Raw genomic sequence first — 16,179 nt, forward strand, 5'->3', positions numbered from 1 at the left:
TGATTGGCTCCGGAGCGCCGGCGCCGGCTCCCGATTGGCCAGTGCGCGGGGAATAAAAACGGAGCGCGCGGGAACCCGCGCCTGGCTGCTGGGCGGTGGCACCGGAGGGACCCCGAGCTGCAGGGTTTCTGGGGCGCCATGAGCTGCATCAACCTGCCCACCGTGCTTCCCGGCTCCCCCAGCAAGACCCGGGGGCAGATTCAGGTGCCGCGCCGGGACGGGATCCCTGCACGCGGGAGCGGGAGCGGGGTCCGGGTGGGGGTTGTGGCCGTGGCGGTGGCCGCCGTCCGTGCATGGCGGGCCCCGAAGTGAACCTCGTCTTCCCTCCTAGGTGATTCTAGGACCCATGTTCTCAGGAAAAAGGTAAGTAAGTCGCGGCCTCGTGGGGACCGCCTCCTCCCCCATCCCTCCCCTCCCCGGGGCTGTCTTCCCCCGGCGCCCCTCCAGGGCCCGCCGCCGCTCTCAGACAGCGCCCCCAGCACAGCCCCCGCCGCCGGACGGCGCGTGCCCGCCCGGGACGCTGCTGTTCCCCCGGATCCTGTCCTGGGCAAGGCGTCCCTCCCTTCCGTAAGAGTCGTTCCACCCCCGCTCCCTCCTGCCTCTGGCTGCAGCTGCGGACGGTTTAGCCTCGCACCGAAGCCCTCTCGGAAAGGGTCAGCCAAGTCTTTCAATGCTTTTTGTGATTAAATGTTTTAATTCTTTTAAAATCGCGTCTACCATGGGCCAGGTCCTATGCGCCCTGCAGTATGGGCAACCCCCCCCTCCCCCACCTTCCGATGTGGCTGTTTCCTTAGTTTACACAGTAAGGAGGCAGACCAGGGTACCTTTGCTCCCCAGATGTGACGGCACCATCACCTGACCTAGGCAGGACTAGCCAGCCCCCTGAGAAATGCCTTCTGCCCCAGGGTGGGGGTGGGGTCACTCCAGTGAAAGCTCTAGGCTCTGGGAGAGGCAAAGTGATTTTCTTATTGCGCAAAAAAATTTTATGAAATCAGTTCCGACGAGATGAAGGCCTCCGGGATGAGACTGTTTTGGAAGGCAGTCTGGCCCCTCTCCTCCAGGTGGGGCTTTTGCCTCTGCCTGCTCCACCAGGTCCCTGAGACCCTCACCCCCCATCCCCTCCCCGGACCATCTAGGGGTCATTCCTTGCCACCCTCCCCAAGGAGAACACTTACCACCTCAGCACGCCTCTCTTATTCCATTTTTCCCGGCTCCCTGACTGCTCTCACCGGTATGGCTCCCAGGCCTAAACTGTGGATGCCCAGAGCACGGCCCCTCTGTCCTCTTTTTCTCCATTGGTGGGTCTCGGGCTGCAGACCCCTAGAAGGTGGTGGGGCGCCCCGCATGTGCTCAGGGGGTCTTCCTTGCCCACTGTCAACACCGTGGGGCTCACGGAGGGCCCCCACTCTTGCAGTACGGAGCTGATGCGAAGGGTCCGCCGCTTCCAGGTTGCCCAGTACAAGTGCTTGGTGATCAAGTACGCCAAGGACACGCGGTACAGCAGCAGCTTCTCCACGCACGACCGGTGAGTCCCTGCCTGCGTCTGTCCTGTCACACGACCGCCCACCCCCCACCCCCGGAAGCCTGGTGAAAATTCCCAAGGGCCTAGAACACACCGGAGGAGCTCTCTTTTAGCAGGAATGCTTAGTAATGCTGACGCCTGGCATCGAAACACTGCAACTCCGCAAACTTTCAAAGTCGCTTGGCCAGGGATCGTGGACTTGGCCTTGCGCGGAGTTCTAGCCCAGTGTTCTTAACCAGCAGAGCCTTTGCGCCCCCGTCCTGGGGAGTCCATTTGGCAGTGTCTGGAGACAGTTCCAGTCTTCACGACTGCAGTGGGGGAGGGGCACGGGATGCTTCCAAACGGAACATCCCACGGCACACAGGACAGCCCCACGGCCAGTCTCTATCCTGCCGCAATTGTCAACAGTGCTGTGCTGACGGCTGTGCTATGGTAAGCTGATTTCTTTGAGCCTGCATGTTGTTTTTTATTTGACTTTGCCGTCCTTACAGCCTGGCTCACTCTCGGTTGTTGCGTGGTCTTCATGCATCTGCTTTTATGTTTATCTGCCTGCGCCCCGAGGACGTTTCTGTTTGCCATGCGGAGGACGACGGGAGGGAAAGGGAAATTTACATTGGCTCTTGCCTGTTCCTTGGCTACGGATGGAGGCCTAAGATATCTGAGCCTGAGACGTGATCTCTGTACTCGGGGCTTGTCCCACTGAAACCAACCTCCACCCCGTGGCAAAGCCATGCTGTGCCACGGACAGAGCTTGCAGCCTGGGAACCTCAGAATGGCCCCATGTGTGTAGCGTTGGGGTGGCAGTTGTGGGGTTTGTGAAGCCAGGCAGGGAGTGGGGTGCACAGTGCCTGGGACTCGGAGCTAAGCGGGAGGCTTTGGGTGCCACGTGCTTCTGGCCGTACTGTCCGATGCTGGTCATTTGTGCCGTCCAGTTTGCTTCCGCTCTAAAACATGCCATTCTGCGGCTGCACCGCGCGAGGGCCCGTCCAGGGAGGACGGTGGGAGCAGAGGAGGCAGCAGTGTCCCGGGAGAACTCAGGAAGATAGGGGCCCCTTGGAGCTCTGCCTGGTGTGGCACAGATGCTCTCTGACTTGGGCTGCAGAGGCTGGGATGGCCACGGCTGGGACCGAGCCGTTGGTGCAGGAGGGACAGGGCTCCAGACATGCTGCCCTTGCCCACCCTCTGGTTTTTTTCTATTTGGGGAGGGAAGGGGGAATTTGAAATACTATCTCCTGCTAGTCCCAGATCTTGGAGTAGAATTATAGCAAGATAATAACTTATCTTGCTATAAAGTATTTTTGTTTATTTTTCTAAATACAGCTACGGGCTGCGGGGCCTTCAGAGAGTATCAGCGGCCTTCAGCTCAGGTCATGGTCCCAGGGTCCTGGAGAGCAAGGAGTCCGCTTCTCCCTCTGCCTCTTGCCTCCTCCCCGCACCCCCCCCACACACACACCCCCGACGCTCATGTGCTCCCTCTCTCAAATAAATAAACAAAATCTTGAAAGGGGGGTGCCTGCGTGGCTCAGTTGGTTACGCATCTTCCCTTGGCTCAGGTCATGACCCTAGGGTCCTGGGATCGAATCCTGCATCGGGATCTCTGCTCAGTAGGAAGGCTGCTTCCTCCTCTCTCTCTCTCCATCTGCCTCTCTGCCTACTTGTGATCTCTGTCTGTCAAATAAATAAATAAATAAAATCTTTAAAAAGAAAAAAAAAATGGTTCTCAGTGTGGGGACAGGTTGGGTTGGAACCTTCCCACACATGGCCTTTGGCTTTCAAACATTTCTAGATCTGGTTCTCCCCATTGGGCCCACAGGACAACAGTGTGACCTTGGATTTGAATCTTGGCTCTGCCAGTTAATAGCTCTGTGATGGTGGAAAAGTCCTCCGACCTGCCAGAAGAGCCAAATGGATTGAATTCTTCTCCAGCAGTGCTGGCTGGGGTTCTGGGCTTATCTCTGCAGGGACACACAGGGCTGAGTCTGGTGCCCAGCCTCCGCCCAGTACCCCACTGCACCTTCCAGAGCACTTTAGCCTTGAGTGGGCTCCTTAGTCCATAGAAAGAAAGAAGCAAAAGATTAAATTTTAGGACCACATTGACAGAAAGACAGCTAGAAAGCAGCCTGAGTTGTATTTAGGTATTCTTTTTCCCATTTTTAAAAGAAATTAAAGCATTTCACCTGCCCGGCCCACACTGAACAGAAGTGGAGCCTTGAGTCTCCGTTAAGCGTTGCAATGTGCATTGTTAACTTCTAGTCTGGTGCCTCAAAGGAAACAGCTTGGGTTGAATGACTGGTTTTCTGAGCACGGGACTTTATCCTCCCCAGAGGCTTCCCACAGGCACTAACTTCAAGCCCCAGCCCAACAGTGCAGCTGCTTTGCGGGTAGGGTGGTCCCGGGAGCTGGGCGCAGTCCTAGCATTCAGGTTTCCTCTCTCTGGCCTTGCTCACCTGCTGGCTTTCTCTCCCCAGGAACACCATGGAGGCACTGCCAGCCAACCTGCTCCGGGATGTGGCTCAGGAGGCCCTAGGGGTGGCTGTCATAGGCATCGACGAAGGGCAGTTTGTAAGTTGGCCTGGCCTGGCATTCTGCCTAGGAACTCCCAGTCTGTCCCACTTCCTGCTTTGTTGGTTCTGTCTTCTAGTAAGCAATGTTAACTTGCTTCAGCTCGTGTCTGAATGCCCTTGGATTCTCCACACCGCTTTTCAAGTTTTAAGGGATTTATTTTACCTTCTTTAAAAAAAAAATCTAGGGGCGCCTGGGTGGCTCAGTGGGTTGAAGCCTCTGCCTTCGGCTCGGGTCATGATCTCAGGGTCCTGGGATCCCGCTCTCTGCTCAGCGGGGAGCCTGCTTCCTCCTCTCTCTCTGCCTGCTTCTCTGCCTACTTGTGATCTCTGTCTGTCAAGTAAATAAATAAAAAAATCTTTAAAAAAAATCCTATTTAAAAAAATCTATATCTATATATATAAAAGGGTCGCTTGGCCATTAAGCATCTGCCTTCAGCTCAGGTCATGAACCCAGGGTCTTGGGATCGAGTCCCACATCAGGCTCCCTGCTCAGCAGGAAGCCTGCTTCTCCCGCTCCTACTCCCCCTGCTTGTGTTCCCTCTCTCGCTGTGTCTCTTTCTGTCAAATAAATAAATAAAATCTTTAAAAAATAAAAAATAAAACAAAGCCGGGGGGGGGCGCATCTAGGTGGCTTCATCGGTTGAGCCTCTGACTCTTGATTTTGGCTCAGGTCATGACCCCAGAGTCATGAGATTGAGCCCTATGTCGGGCTGCGCTGGGCACGGAGCTGCCTACGATTCCCTTCTCACTCACCACCCCCCTAAGAAAAAATATATATACATATATTTACAGTGATGAACAACAACAAAAAAATCCGTTTTCTTAGGGTGCCTGGCCTGCTCAGTCTGTAGAGCCTATGATTCTGGACCTTGGGGTTATCAGTTCAAGCCAGTTTCTCAGCGCTGGTAGGTAAGCAGTGCTCTGTTTGCCTCCCTGCTGCTTCTGGCTTGTTGGTCACGGATTTGTTTCTCTGCTTTGGAAGTGCACCCTACAGCAGCTCTTCCAGCCCAGGACATTTGAGCGGGAAGCTTTCTGAGTCTTGGTTGGAAAACGTCTTTGTTTGGTTCTGTAGGATAAGCAGGGTGGCAAAGGGTAGCTTTCCTGAGCGGGTGACTGGGTGACGGGTGTCCTGGGCCGCGTCGCGTTTAGTTTGGTGACTGCTGCGTCTTTTACACTGGAGCGCCGGTGCCTTCTGGCCTGGCGGGGAGAAGGCAGCCACTACCGCTCCACATCTCACTGTCCGGTAGGTGTTCTGGGAACATCTCCCAGAGCGTGTGTGGTTTCAAAGACTAATTTCCATCTGGGATTTTCAGGTAGTTCTTTTCGCGTAACTCCCGCTCTCCGTCACATTTCCTTGTTTCTGTTTACGGATGTACCGTTTGTTTTAACTGCTGCCGTTCCTTCCCTTGCCTTTTGGAAGATCTTGTGTTAAAGGCTTTTCTGGCTCAGTCTTTTCCTTGCTTGAAGCGCGTACACTGGCTTGGGCACATGGATCCCTTTTACTGTATTTTCCTCCACCTCTATGCCCTGAAATTCTTGTGTATGTGGCGGGGGAGGGGGGCGGTTCGTCATTGCTGCAGGGAGAACCCACATCGCGGGACCCAGGGGCGTCTCGGGAGGGCTTTGCTTACGGCGCTCATTCTGGGGAGGATTTCAGGAGGTTGGCTTAGCCTTTGATCCAGTGCCCTCAGGAAGCGGGGTGATCCTGTCCAGCATCCTAAACCTAATTATGTGACACTGGGGCCCGGCTGTGGGGGCTGCTGGGGCTGCCCTTCTCTTTTCCCGACCCAGAAAAACAATCCAAAAACCCATTACATGTTGATTCTATATCTGTCTAATCTTTATAGGCGTACTTTTTTTTTTATTAACATAGAATGTATTATTTGCTTCAGGGATCCAGGTGTGTGACTCGTCAGCCTTACACACTTCACAGCACATACCCTCCCCAGGGTCCATCACCCAGGCACTCCATCCCTCCCACACCCCTCCCCTCCAGCAACCCTCACTTTGTTTCCTGAGATGAAGGTTTGTCTCTTAAGGTTTGTCTCCTTCTCTGGTTTCATCTTGTTTCATTTTTCCCTCCCTTCCCCGATGGTCCTCTGTCTTGCTTCTCAAATTCCTCGTATCCGTGAGATCATCTGATAATTCTCTTTCTCTGATTGACTCTTTTGCTTAGCATCCGATCCTCTAGCTCCATCCACATTGTTGCAAATGGCAAGATTTCAAGGGTTTTTGGATGGCTGCATGGTATTCCATTGTGTATATATACTACGTCTTCTTTATCTGCTCTGTAGGCGTACGTTTTTCTTTTTTAAAAATATTTTATTTATTTATTTATTTATTTATTTGTCAGAGACAGAGAGAGAGCGCACACGCGAGTAGGCAGAGCGGCAGGCAGAGGCGGAGAGAGAAGCAGGCTCCCTGCAGAGCAAGGAGCCCAATGCGGGAATCGATCCCAAGACCCTGGGATCATGGCCTGAGCCAAAGGCAGCGGCTTAACCAACTGAGCCACCCAGGCGTCCCTGTAGGTGTACATTTTTAAAGAGGGGGTTCCTATCACGCTGTGTGGCTGTTTACCCGTGACAGCAAACGTCCCCGCTCGGAGGATGTACCGGTCCTTCCACAGGTTTACAAACGCAGCGTCCCTTTCTTACGCAAGCCCCCTGGCACATGCCATTTCAAGGCTGCGACGGACATCTTCTGTCTGGCGTACCGGGGTTGATCTGTGAGGTGGAATTGCTGGTCAAAGGGCCAGTCCCGTCCCATCCACCCATCCATCCATCCATCCATCCATCCATCAGTACTTTCCGGGCCTGTGCCCCACGCCAGCCGTGTTCTCGGTGTTGGGGATCCAGTCAGCGTCTCCACCCCTGTGCTTACACTCTAGCCCAGGGAGAGAATGACGTCATAGGTCAGGTGGAGACAACTGGGGGGAAAGGCACATCAGGGGGACAGAGCTAAGGTGGGGTGGTCAGAAAGGGGCCTGCGAGAGAGTCAGGGAGCGAGCAGCTGGCCAGTGGCTTGTGTCTTCCGTAGGAGCGAGGCCGGTGGCTCCGGGCGGGAGAGAGGATGGCAGGTGCAGAGGGCAGTGGGACCACCGGGCCTTTGCAGAAATCCCCAGGAGAGAGGCGTGAAGGGCGGGTGCTGGAGCGTGCCCACATGTGCACGCACATACACACCAGGGCACACACACCCGCACACCCTACTCCACTGCGTTTCTCTTTTGTTTCCAAGACCCTCGTAGTCCTGTTCCCATGTTTACCCGCTACCCTTTCTTTCTCCTTGATGACGCAGGTGCAAATCCCCTCCAAGGCTTCCTAAGCTGGGCTCTGGGTTCTTTCCCCTGCATCGAAGCTCCTTTAGAAAGCGGCTCGCCGCTGGTTGCCCCGAGGTATGGAACGGGCAGCTGGACGCCGGTGGGCCAGCTCTCCACCAGCGAGAACCCTCTGCTGGTACTTTCCCTCCTGGATGCCCCTGCTATAACTTTTTGTGTCCACCAAGACAACTCGAAATTTGCTAACTGCTTGGAAGTTCTAGTTTATTTTTGTTTATTTATTTTTTTTAAAAGTTTTAATTTATTTAAATAATCTTTATACTCAGTGTGGGGCTCAAACTCACGACCCTGAGATCAAGAGTCGCACGCTCTTCGGACTGAGCCAGCTGGGGGCCCTGAAGTTCTATTCTGTTTTAAGATTTTATTTATTTATTTGAGAGAGAGAGAAAGAGCACACAAGCAGGGGGAGCCGCAGAGGGAGAAGCAGACTCCCTGCTGAGCAGAGAGCCCGATGCGGGGCTCGATCCCAGGACCCTGAGACCATGACCTGAGCCGAAGGCAGAGGCTTAACCCACTGAGCCACCCAGGAGCCCCTATTTATTTTATTTTCTCTTAAAGATTTTTTATTTATTTGGGAGAGAGAGTGGGGGGTGGGCTCTCGATTTCCTGACTGAGAGATCATGACTTAAGCCGAAACCAAGAGCCAGAGGCTTAACCGACCACGCCCCCAGGCGCCCCCTAAAGGTCTGTTTTAAGCTTAAGCTGCGTTATTTGCCGAGGGCTGCTGTGTCAAGTAGCATAGATGGGGCAGCTCACGCAGCAGGAACTGATTCTCTCCCAATTCTTGAGGCTGGAAGCCTGAAATCAGGGTGTGGGCAGGCTCCCTTCCTTGTGAGGGCTTCCAGGCCCCTCCCCTTGGCTTGCGGATGGCCGGCCTCCCTCCGTGTCGCCATCCAAAGGGCCCCTTCCTGTAAGGACAGCTGTCATATGAAATTGGGGCTCACCCTGCTTACCTCATTTTAGTGGGGTGGTATTTGCAAAGACCCTACCTCCAGATGAGGTCATGTTCTGCGGGACTGGAAGTTAGGGTTTCAACGTGAATTTGGGGGGTGGGAGGGAACACAGGTCAACCTATAACATAACTTAAAAACGAACAGCAATAGAAATCAACGGCCTCAGCAAGCTTCCTGGTGGGTATTCTACAGAGTGCTGGCCATGTGCTCCGCCCTGTCCTTACCTTGGAGACCTCGGGAACCCCTGCTGGGGACCCCTTCCCAGGGAGGTGGCATGTGAGCAGGGGACGATGTGAGCTCTTTGAATGCTGGCGTGGGCGGGAGGGGGGCTGAGGCCCTCCCAGGACCCCAGACCTGGCTGTGGAAGGACGAGTGTCCTGATGTTATGCCTGTGTGGCGGGTGAGGCACAGGGAGGCTCATCTCTGGGTCGTTTTGCACCTGCCCCCACCCAGGGATTATTTGGTAACGTCTAGAAACTGTTCTCTCTGTGACAACTTAGAGAAGGGGGTGTTTACTGGCCGAGAGCCCCTTGCAGACTGGGAGCTGCATTTCTGCGACCCGCAAAGCGTGGGCAAGCATGCCAGAGTCCCCGTGGGTGGGGCGGGGGATGCCTCTGTAGCTTGGGCCTGGCCAGCCCTACGGAGGGTAACAAACGGGATTTGGCTTCAGCTGAGTCCTACTCGAATTGCTCTGGGTTTTCCTACAGTCACCTTCGCGGACCTTGTCTTGCTAACCGTCCAGGTCCCGGTAACCTCACACCTCGATAAATGGGCCAAGCCCGGCCTAAACGGCTTGGGGAGAGACCCGCTGCCCCAAGACAGGAATGTGCCTGTTCACACAACCAGAGAACAATCCAGACAGACAAACACGGCCCGCTGGAGGCAGAATGATTGAGCAGGGAAAACGCACAAAGGACCTGCAGAAGCAGCCCTGGGCCGCTTAGCAGGACCGCTGATTGACAGTGACCACAGGGCCTGCTGTGTCCTCCTGCTCTGTAAGGCGCTGGCAGAGTCCTGACCCGCCTAGAGGCCTCAGAGGGCACATCACTGTTTGAGTGCCTGACGTTCCCCGCCCCCACCTTCCAGTTCCCAGACATCGTGGAGTTCAGCGAGACTATGGCTAACGCGGGGAAGACCGTGATCGTGGCCGCACTGGACGGGACCTTCCAGAGGAAGGTGAGGCATCTGATCCCGGCCTTGGAGGGGTTGGGCAGGAACAGGGGCAGACCCGCCAGCCTCGGTGACCGGGGCTTGCCACTTGGCAGCACGTTGAGCCTGCCTCGTCCCAGCGTCCTAGCGGGAGCACGCAGGTGAGCAAGACCCAGCTCCCGGCTTGCCCCGGGGCCATCCAAGGGTTTCAAGGTACAGCGCACCTGGCCAGGTGGATGTGCTCACCTGCTGTCCTTCGCTGGGACCATAGGCCTTTGGGACCATCCTGAACCTGGTGCCCCTGGCGGAGAGCGTGGTGAAGCTGACGGCGGTGTGCATGGAGTGCTTCCGGGAGGCGGCGTACACCAAGCGGCTAGGCTCGGAGAAAGAGGTAGCGCCCACCTGCCTGCCCGGGGGCGCGGGGTGGGGAGAGGCCGGCAGGCGCCGGGCTCCGCCTCAGTCCGCGCCCTCTGCGTCCCGCGGCCAGGTGGAGGTGATCGGAGGAGCGGACAAATACCACTCCGTGTGCCGCCTCTGCTACTTCAAGAAGGCCGCGGGTCTGCCCGCCGCGCCGGACGGCAAGGAGAACAAGGAGAACTGCCCGGTGCCGGTGCCCGCAAGGCCCGCGGAGGCGGCGGGAGCCCGGAAGCTCTTCGCGCCGCACCAGGTCCTGCAGTGCAGCCCGGCCAACTGAGGCTCGCGGGCCCGCGCCGCCCCCTGCCGGCCGCCCGCCCCGCCCCCTGCCGGCCGCCCGCCCCGCCCCCTGCCGGCCGCCCGCCCCGCCCCGCCCCCGCGCCCCCTGCTGGCAGCCGCGAGGCCCGCCCCGAGGGGGAAGTGGGTGGGGCGAAGACGGGACTTTCTGCCGCTCGCGGTGCGGATCTCGGGCCCGTGGTCTGCGCGTCTGCGCGTCCCGGTTCCCCTGTCCCTGGTTCCTCCCGCGGGGGGAGGGGCGGAACCACACACTGTGGCGACGTGGGCGCCCCTGGCTTCTTCCCCCTTGTGGCTTTCGCCGTTGAGTTTCTGTTCTCACTGGGAAGTCCGTGCGCCGGTACCTCCCGCGCAGACCCAGCTTCGGCCCACGCAGAGGTTTCTGTCTCTGCTTGGGACTCTCGGCCCCCAAGGGTGGCTGGACTTGGGTCCTCCTGCTGCCTGCACCCCCGTGATCATTTTCTCCGGAATTACAGCTTCTCTCGCATGGGAGACCTTAGCCCGATGGGTCTCAGGTCCCAGGGGATTCTCTTTTAAAAAGCTGGATGTGGAGGTGTTAGGGGCAGAGGTGGCTAGGGTTAGGATCTAGGATTCTGTTGTTGTAGCCTGTGAATTAATAATTAATATTAAAATTTACTGGTTGGTGAAAGCACATGTGTCTGTTTTTTGTGGGTTTTTTTTTTAAGATTTTATTTTTGAGAGAGAGCACAAATGGGAGGAGGGTGGAAGGGAGAGGGATGAGCAGGTTCCCCGCTGAGCAGGAGCCCAGTCCCAGGACACGGACATCATGACCTGAGCAGAAGTCAGACACTTAACTAGCGGAGCCACCCACGGGCCCCAGAAGCACATTTGTCTTTTACAACCTGGGATGCCTTGGGTCTCACTGTAGACAGCTCTGAGGTGACACAGGGCCCGGGGGGGGGGGGGATTTCCTTCCAGATCCTTTTCTAGCACTTCTAGTCTCTTCGCCACACCATTTTAACTGAGAAGCGACCACGAAGCACATTCTGGGAGGAACATTTGCTCTTCTGTCTGGATGGGTTTCAGGACAAAATGGCTAGCCGGAGGGGCCTGGGGCCCAGGATGGAAAGACAAGGCTATGGTCAGGGCTGCCAGCTGGGGCTGTGGGGTCAGGTTTTATTTGTGAAACAGACATTTGATAGCTCAGGAGCCCAGAAGACTAGCTCAGCTGCACCTTGTAAAATGGGCTGTCAGCGCCTTGCATGGAAGCAAGAGTCCGCTGGGGTGGCTGAGCCCCTCTCCCAACTCCAGTGCAGATGGGATCAGGGTTCTGGGGTAGCCTCCTCGCCCTGGCTTGCCTCTCCCCTTCATTCTACTCCAGCTTGCTAATGACTGGCTCTGGGTGACAGGCGTTCACAGAATCACATTAGTTGCTACTCAGGATTTCCAAACTAAGAGGTCCACTTTTGACAGTCCCCGCTGTCACTGCTCCAAAAGGGGAATGAGGTGCTTCAGGGACCCTGACCTCTCCTGCCAGAGATGGGCTCTCTCCCCCGGGGCAGGCCGGCCCTGGATGGGCTCTGGAGGTGCTAACCCCTGGCTGCAGGAAGTGGAGGCCTGGGGCTCCTCACTCTGCTAGGAGGAGGGGTTGGGAAGGAAAGAGTTACCAGGGAAGGGACATTCAGTGGGGCAGCTCCCAGGTGCCCCCCCCAACCCCAACTCCAGCAAGGGCACAGCAGGGCCTTGGCAAGGCAGTCCAGAGAAAGTGTCTTGTTTACAGGCTGAGCACAGTTGCTATTTTAAGATGCTGCGGAGGGCAGTGTAAGGCATGAGACCCCAGACAAGGAGAGTGTGCGCAGGCGTGCACTAGGCATACCCGTGGGGCAGAGGGCTGTGGCTATTCAAAATGCAAGTTCATAAAGCACCCCACTCCCGGGGTGCACCCCAGAGTGGAACTTCTCTTGGACCCCTAGGCTGAGGTCCAACAAATGACAATGGTGATTATGAATGAGAAAAACATTTATTCTGTCTTGGAATCCGTCTACTAAAACCAAGGATCTGTTGTCTTAGCCCCAGGCTCCTTAATACATTCAGAACAGCCTGGAGTGGGGGGGGCGTGGGTGCACCCCACACCTAACAGTGGCAGGATATTTACATAAAGCTGGGTGTTTCTGATCAGGCAAAGCCCCTCCCTGTTGCTAGGGGGTGGGAATAAGGAGAAGGGAGTGCTACCGGGTGCCCCTGCAGTGAGCAGACCAGGATCCGCCCAGAGGCACAGGCACAGGGAAGCGACCCCGATCCAGGAGCAAGCAGACACAACAGCAGTGAGCCCGGGGCTGCCGGCTCCCAGAGCAGGCAGGGGGCTGCGGGCACGACAGTGCCAGGAGGTGGGAAACAAACCTGAGTGAGCTGGAAAAGGGGCCCCGGCCCCGCACCAGCAGCAGAGCGGGGGGAAGGCTCTCAGCCTCCTCTTTGGCACAGAACCCCAAGTCACTATGGCCACCCTGGCCTGGACCTGAGCCTGCCTGGGCTGGGGAGAAGCTAAGGCACTTGTCAAAACGGTGTGTCGGCCCGTCCAGCTCTTTCAGGTGGCTGGGGGTCATGAAAAGCAGTAACAAAACACATCTGGCTAAAAACCCTTTTCTAGAAAATGCCCTCGAGGAGTGGTGGGTGAAGCCCCTGGGGCAGAGGCACTTGGGGCTGGGGCTCTGCACCAGCAGCCGGGGAGGGGGAAAGCAGGGGCTCTCCAGGCTGTGCGGCGGCTCCCATGGGCACACCGGACGGGAGAGGGGGCCACAGCTCCAGGAGGCAAGGCTCCTGGGAGGAGTCCAGGCCAGGGGGCAGGCCCCCTCCCCCGAGCACCTTTCCTGCCTCCCTTACCATCCCCGGCTGCAGCTCAGTACACGGGGGGCGGCTGGTAGCCCTCAGTGGTCTCCGCGTTCTGGGTGAAGGGCGGCTGTTGGTAGTTGTCTACAGGCGCTCCAGGGTAGGAGGCGTAGGCCGTGCTGGGGTCCGGAGTGGGGTCTACGTAGTTCTGGATGAAGTCGTCCACTCCGGCCTTGTAACGCTGGTAGGCCAGGGAAGCTAGCGCACCCTGCAGGGAGCCCCGAGTTTCGGGTTCCTCAGCCTTCCACCACCCTTCTCCTAAGGCACTGCCGCCCTCATCCACCCTGGCCCACCTACCCAGGAGAAGATGGAGAAGAAGCTGAAGGTGATGGCCGCCCGGGCCGAGTCGGCCCCCACCAGCACATCTTCCTTCTTGGTGGCTGCCCACTGGTTGGTAAGGAAGCAGAAGCCAACGAACCACAGGAAGGTCCAGAGAGCTGGGAAGAAGGCCGGGAGAGCAGGGTCAGCAACGTGGAGGGGGCGGGGGGCTGTTCAGCGACCCAGGAGGGGCCCCCTGTGGCGGGGGGAGGGGTACAGAGGAGGCCCTGGGCAAGGATCTCCCAGAAGCTTCCAGGCGTGTAAAGGCCGCTGATGCAGAAGCCAGGGTGGGGACTGGGGAGCCTGGCTCCAGAGCCCTGTGACCGTCGCTCGACGCTGGTGGGCTTCGGCCGACCGACAGAAATCCCTGTGCAAAGGCCCGTGTCCTCGAGGGGGGCGGGGACCCGGGGCTGCTCTGGCCCCCCATGCCAGGTTGTTTGCCGAGGCCCTGCAGTCCCAGAGCTCCAGGGCTTTGGGGAACACTGGCTGCTCCCATTCACCTCCCCAAATAGAGTGGGGGCGCCACTAGCAGGTACCTGAGAAGAGCAGGTCGCCGATGACCAGGTATTTGCGGTCGGTGGCGTTGCTGATCTGGGGGAAATAGGCATCCACCACCAAGAAGAAGGCCGAGGCCAGGAAGGCCAGCACCCCGATGGCGCTGCCGTAGCCGCACGCGTCCTGGTTGTGGTTGAAAATGCAGTACTGCTGTCTGGACTGGTGCGTGTTGCTGTATCCCTCGCCGAAAATGCACGAGAACACGATCAAGGCAAAGACCTGAGCAGACAGGTGGGGGTGAGCTGAGTGGTCGCCAGACCACCCAGAGCGGGGCACGCATGATGGGGACCCTGGGCTCTCTCACTGCCGCTTTTCTCCTCTAGGCAGGGGTTTGGCGCTGCAGCCCCTTCCGAACTTGGCTCGGGAGCCAGTAAGCAAGTCGCCTCCCGGTGCACGATCCCCGCTTCTCCCTACTCCCTTCTCCCAGGGCACCAGCAGATACCAGCACAGCCGCCATCAGCGGGGGCAGGGCTGGGGATTCCTGGACTGGGTCCTGGTGGGGAAGAGACGGGGATCTCCTGAGAGGGGACTGCCCGGCCCGGGCTGACTGCCAGGAGGGGTCACCGTGGTTCAGCAGGAGACAGGCCACAAAGTCACAGAAACCCAGGCTTGGAGCCCCACCCCCAGAGCATCTTCTGCCTGAGTCACCTGCCTAGCGCCCTGTCTAGATCATCTCCTGCCTGAACACCTGGGTGATGGAGAACACCACCCCCCCAGCCCCATGGTCTCAGGAAAGGCCCACCAGCATGCTCTGAGCAGAAGCCCATGCCAGACTCCCACTTCTTGGTGCCCCCTCCAACTCTTTCCTGCTCTAGCCTGGCCTCCCCCGTTGAGCGAACCGTCTTCCTGCAAGGATGGCTGGCCTCTGTGGTATCCCGTCTCTCCCCTTTGAGGGAACCCCAACCTGCTTCCTGTCCGTAAGTGAGTCCGGGCTGCACAGGGCACCCCAGGCTAGTCTGACTAGCAAGCCTTGTGGACATGGTTCTACACTTGGAACCCCAGTCCTAAGGAGGACCTGGGAGCGGCTCTAGGCTCTTGGGAATAGCCTCATGTCACCTCATCTCCTCCCTAAACTTCAAGGCCACCACCCCATGCCAGCAGATGCAAGGATGCAGGGCTGTCTGCACACCTGGCTCTCAGTGGGAGGGGCCCAGTCCTCTTCCCCGCCCTGCCCTGCCCGAACAAGGCCCTGTCAGTAGGCTCTGGGGCCACCAGTCACAAGCCCCGCCCCCAGCTGGAGATGAAGCCGGAACTCCGGGATGCTGGGAGCAGCGTGCCAGGCCCCACTCCTGGCACAGCCATCCCGACACACGGGGCATCTGCCCCTTGGGGCAGACCCCGCAATCGGGCAGGGAGGGGGCATGGGTGCCACTAAGGCCCCTCCTTAGGCTCCAGTCCCAGGAAGGCATGACGAGGGCACTTCGTGCCCACTCTAACAACTTGTCCAACTTTGAGCGCTGCTTGTCCAAGAGCCTGTGACCTCCCCCACCCCTCTACCCTACCCCACCCCACTGCGCCCCCGTCCTGAAGGCCTCCCCTACCTCACAGGGAAGGGTACATCCTGGGGTCACCTGATCTTGGGTGGGGAAGCCGACCCGCGGCCTGCTCCACAGTGGAAGGGGGAATGCTGTTTCAGGGAGCGGCACTGCCCCCGTACCCGACGTGGCTTGGGAAAGCTCCTTCCCGGAGAATTCCCCCAGCACGGAGTCCCAGCACGCCGGCCACCTGTCCTGGAGCGGCCCCAAGCTCCTCCCACCGCCAGCAGGGCGACAGGCCTGCTCCCCGCGGTGCCTCCCGGCCACCCCGCGACGGGACCCGGCCGGTGGGGGGCAGCGGGCACCGGGGAAAGGCGGGGGAAGCTGGGGCCGGTGGGTGGGAGCCGACGGGGCCCGGGCCCTCTCGCCGGCCCCACGCGCGCCCCCCGCACCCTCCCGGCCTCGGCCGCCGCCACCTGTCGCGCTCGCAGGCTCGCGGCCACCCCCTCCCCCGCCCGGGCTCCGCGGCTCAGTCCGGTCCCCCGGCCCCGCGCGCGGCTCACCAGGCACACGACGCGCGTCACCACCTGCGGCTGCGTCAGGAAGCGCCGCAGGTCGAAGGAGCCGCCGGCCTTGGCCGCGCCGTAGGCCCCGCTCTCCATGTCGCCGTCGCCCCACCGCCGTCGCCCCACCGCCGCCGCCGCCGCCGCGGACCGCCAAGGACCCAGCCACCTCCCCGCCCCGGCCCCGCCCC

General features: G+C 58.7%; 2 protein-coding genes across 3 annotated transcripts; one reads left to right on the forward strand and one right to left on the reverse strand.

Annotated features, from left to right (window-relative positions):
• Window positions 1-62: 62 nt before the first annotated feature.
• On the forward strand, window positions 63-10,270 carry TK1 (thymidine kinase 1). Of its 2 annotated transcripts, XM_044247333.1 has the most exons (7): window positions 63-204; window positions 332-363; window positions 1,415-1,525; window positions 3,991-4,084; window positions 9,460-9,549; window positions 9,794-9,913; window positions 10,010-10,270. In XM_044247333.1, the coding sequence occupies exons 1-7, from the start codon at window positions 139-141 to the stop codon at window positions 10,214-10,216; spliced, it is 720 nt and encodes a 239-aa protein (XP_044103268.1). In that variant the 5' UTR covers window positions 63-138; the 3' UTR covers window positions 10,217-10,270. The 2 variants fall into 2 exon arrangements, with proteins under 2 accessions (XP_044103268.1, XP_044103267.1); XM_044247332.1 differs by having other exon boundaries at window positions 9,794-10,270.
• A 1,922-nt stretch (window positions 10,271-12,192) lies between these two features.
• SYNGR2 (synaptogyrin 2) lies at window positions 12,193-16,115 on the reverse strand. Its single transcript, XM_044247334.1, has 4 exons — window positions 15,989-16,115; window positions 13,932-14,169; window positions 13,375-13,514; window positions 12,193-13,285 (listed from the first exon to the last, which is right to left on the reverse strand). Exons 1-4 carry the CDS (start codon window positions 16,085-16,087, stop codon window positions 13,088-13,090), a joined length of 675 nt encoding a protein of 224 aa, XP_044103269.1. The 5' UTR covers window positions 16,088-16,115; the 3' UTR covers window positions 12,193-13,087.
• Between the last annotated feature and the right edge of the window lie 64 nt (window positions 16,116-16,179).

The sequence above is a fragment of the Neovison vison genome, chromosome 5 (genome assembly GCF_020171115.1).
Source record: "Neovison vison isolate M4711 chromosome 5, ASM_NN_V1, whole genome shotgun sequence".
NCBI lineage: Eukaryota > Metazoa > Chordata > Mammalia > Carnivora > Mustelidae > Neogale > Neogale vison.

What these genes read in the sequence shown, in the direction of transcription:
- SYNGR2 (XM_044247334.1), bottom strand. Translation starts at nt 16,087, where the DNA reads ATGGAGAGCGGGGCCTACGGCGCGGCCAAGGCCGGCGGCTCCTTCGAC. An exon ending in TGACGCGCGTCGTGTGCCTG is followed by an intron (nt 14,170 to 15,988) that starts GTGAGCCGCGCG and finishes CTGTCTGCTCAG; the next exon opens with GTCTTTGCCTTGATCGTGTT. An exon ending in TCTTCTCCATCTTCTCCTGG is followed by an intron (nt 13,286 to 13,374) that starts GTAGGTGGGCCA and finishes GGCTCCCTGCAG; the next exon opens with GGTGCGCTAGCTTCCCTGGC.
- TK1 (XM_044247332.1), top strand. Translation starts at nt 139, where the DNA reads ATGAGCTGCATCAACCTGCCCACCGTGCTTCCCGGCTCCCCCAGCAAG. An exon ending in AGACCCGGGGGCAGATTCAG is followed by an intron (nt 205 to 331) that starts GTGCCGCGCCGG and finishes CTTCCCTCCTAG; the next exon opens with GTGATTCTAGGACCCATGTT. An exon ending in AGCTTCTCCACGCACGACCG is followed by an intron (nt 1,526 to 3,990) that starts GTGAGTCCCTGC and finishes TTCTCTCCCCAG; the next exon opens with GAACACCATGGAGGCACTGC.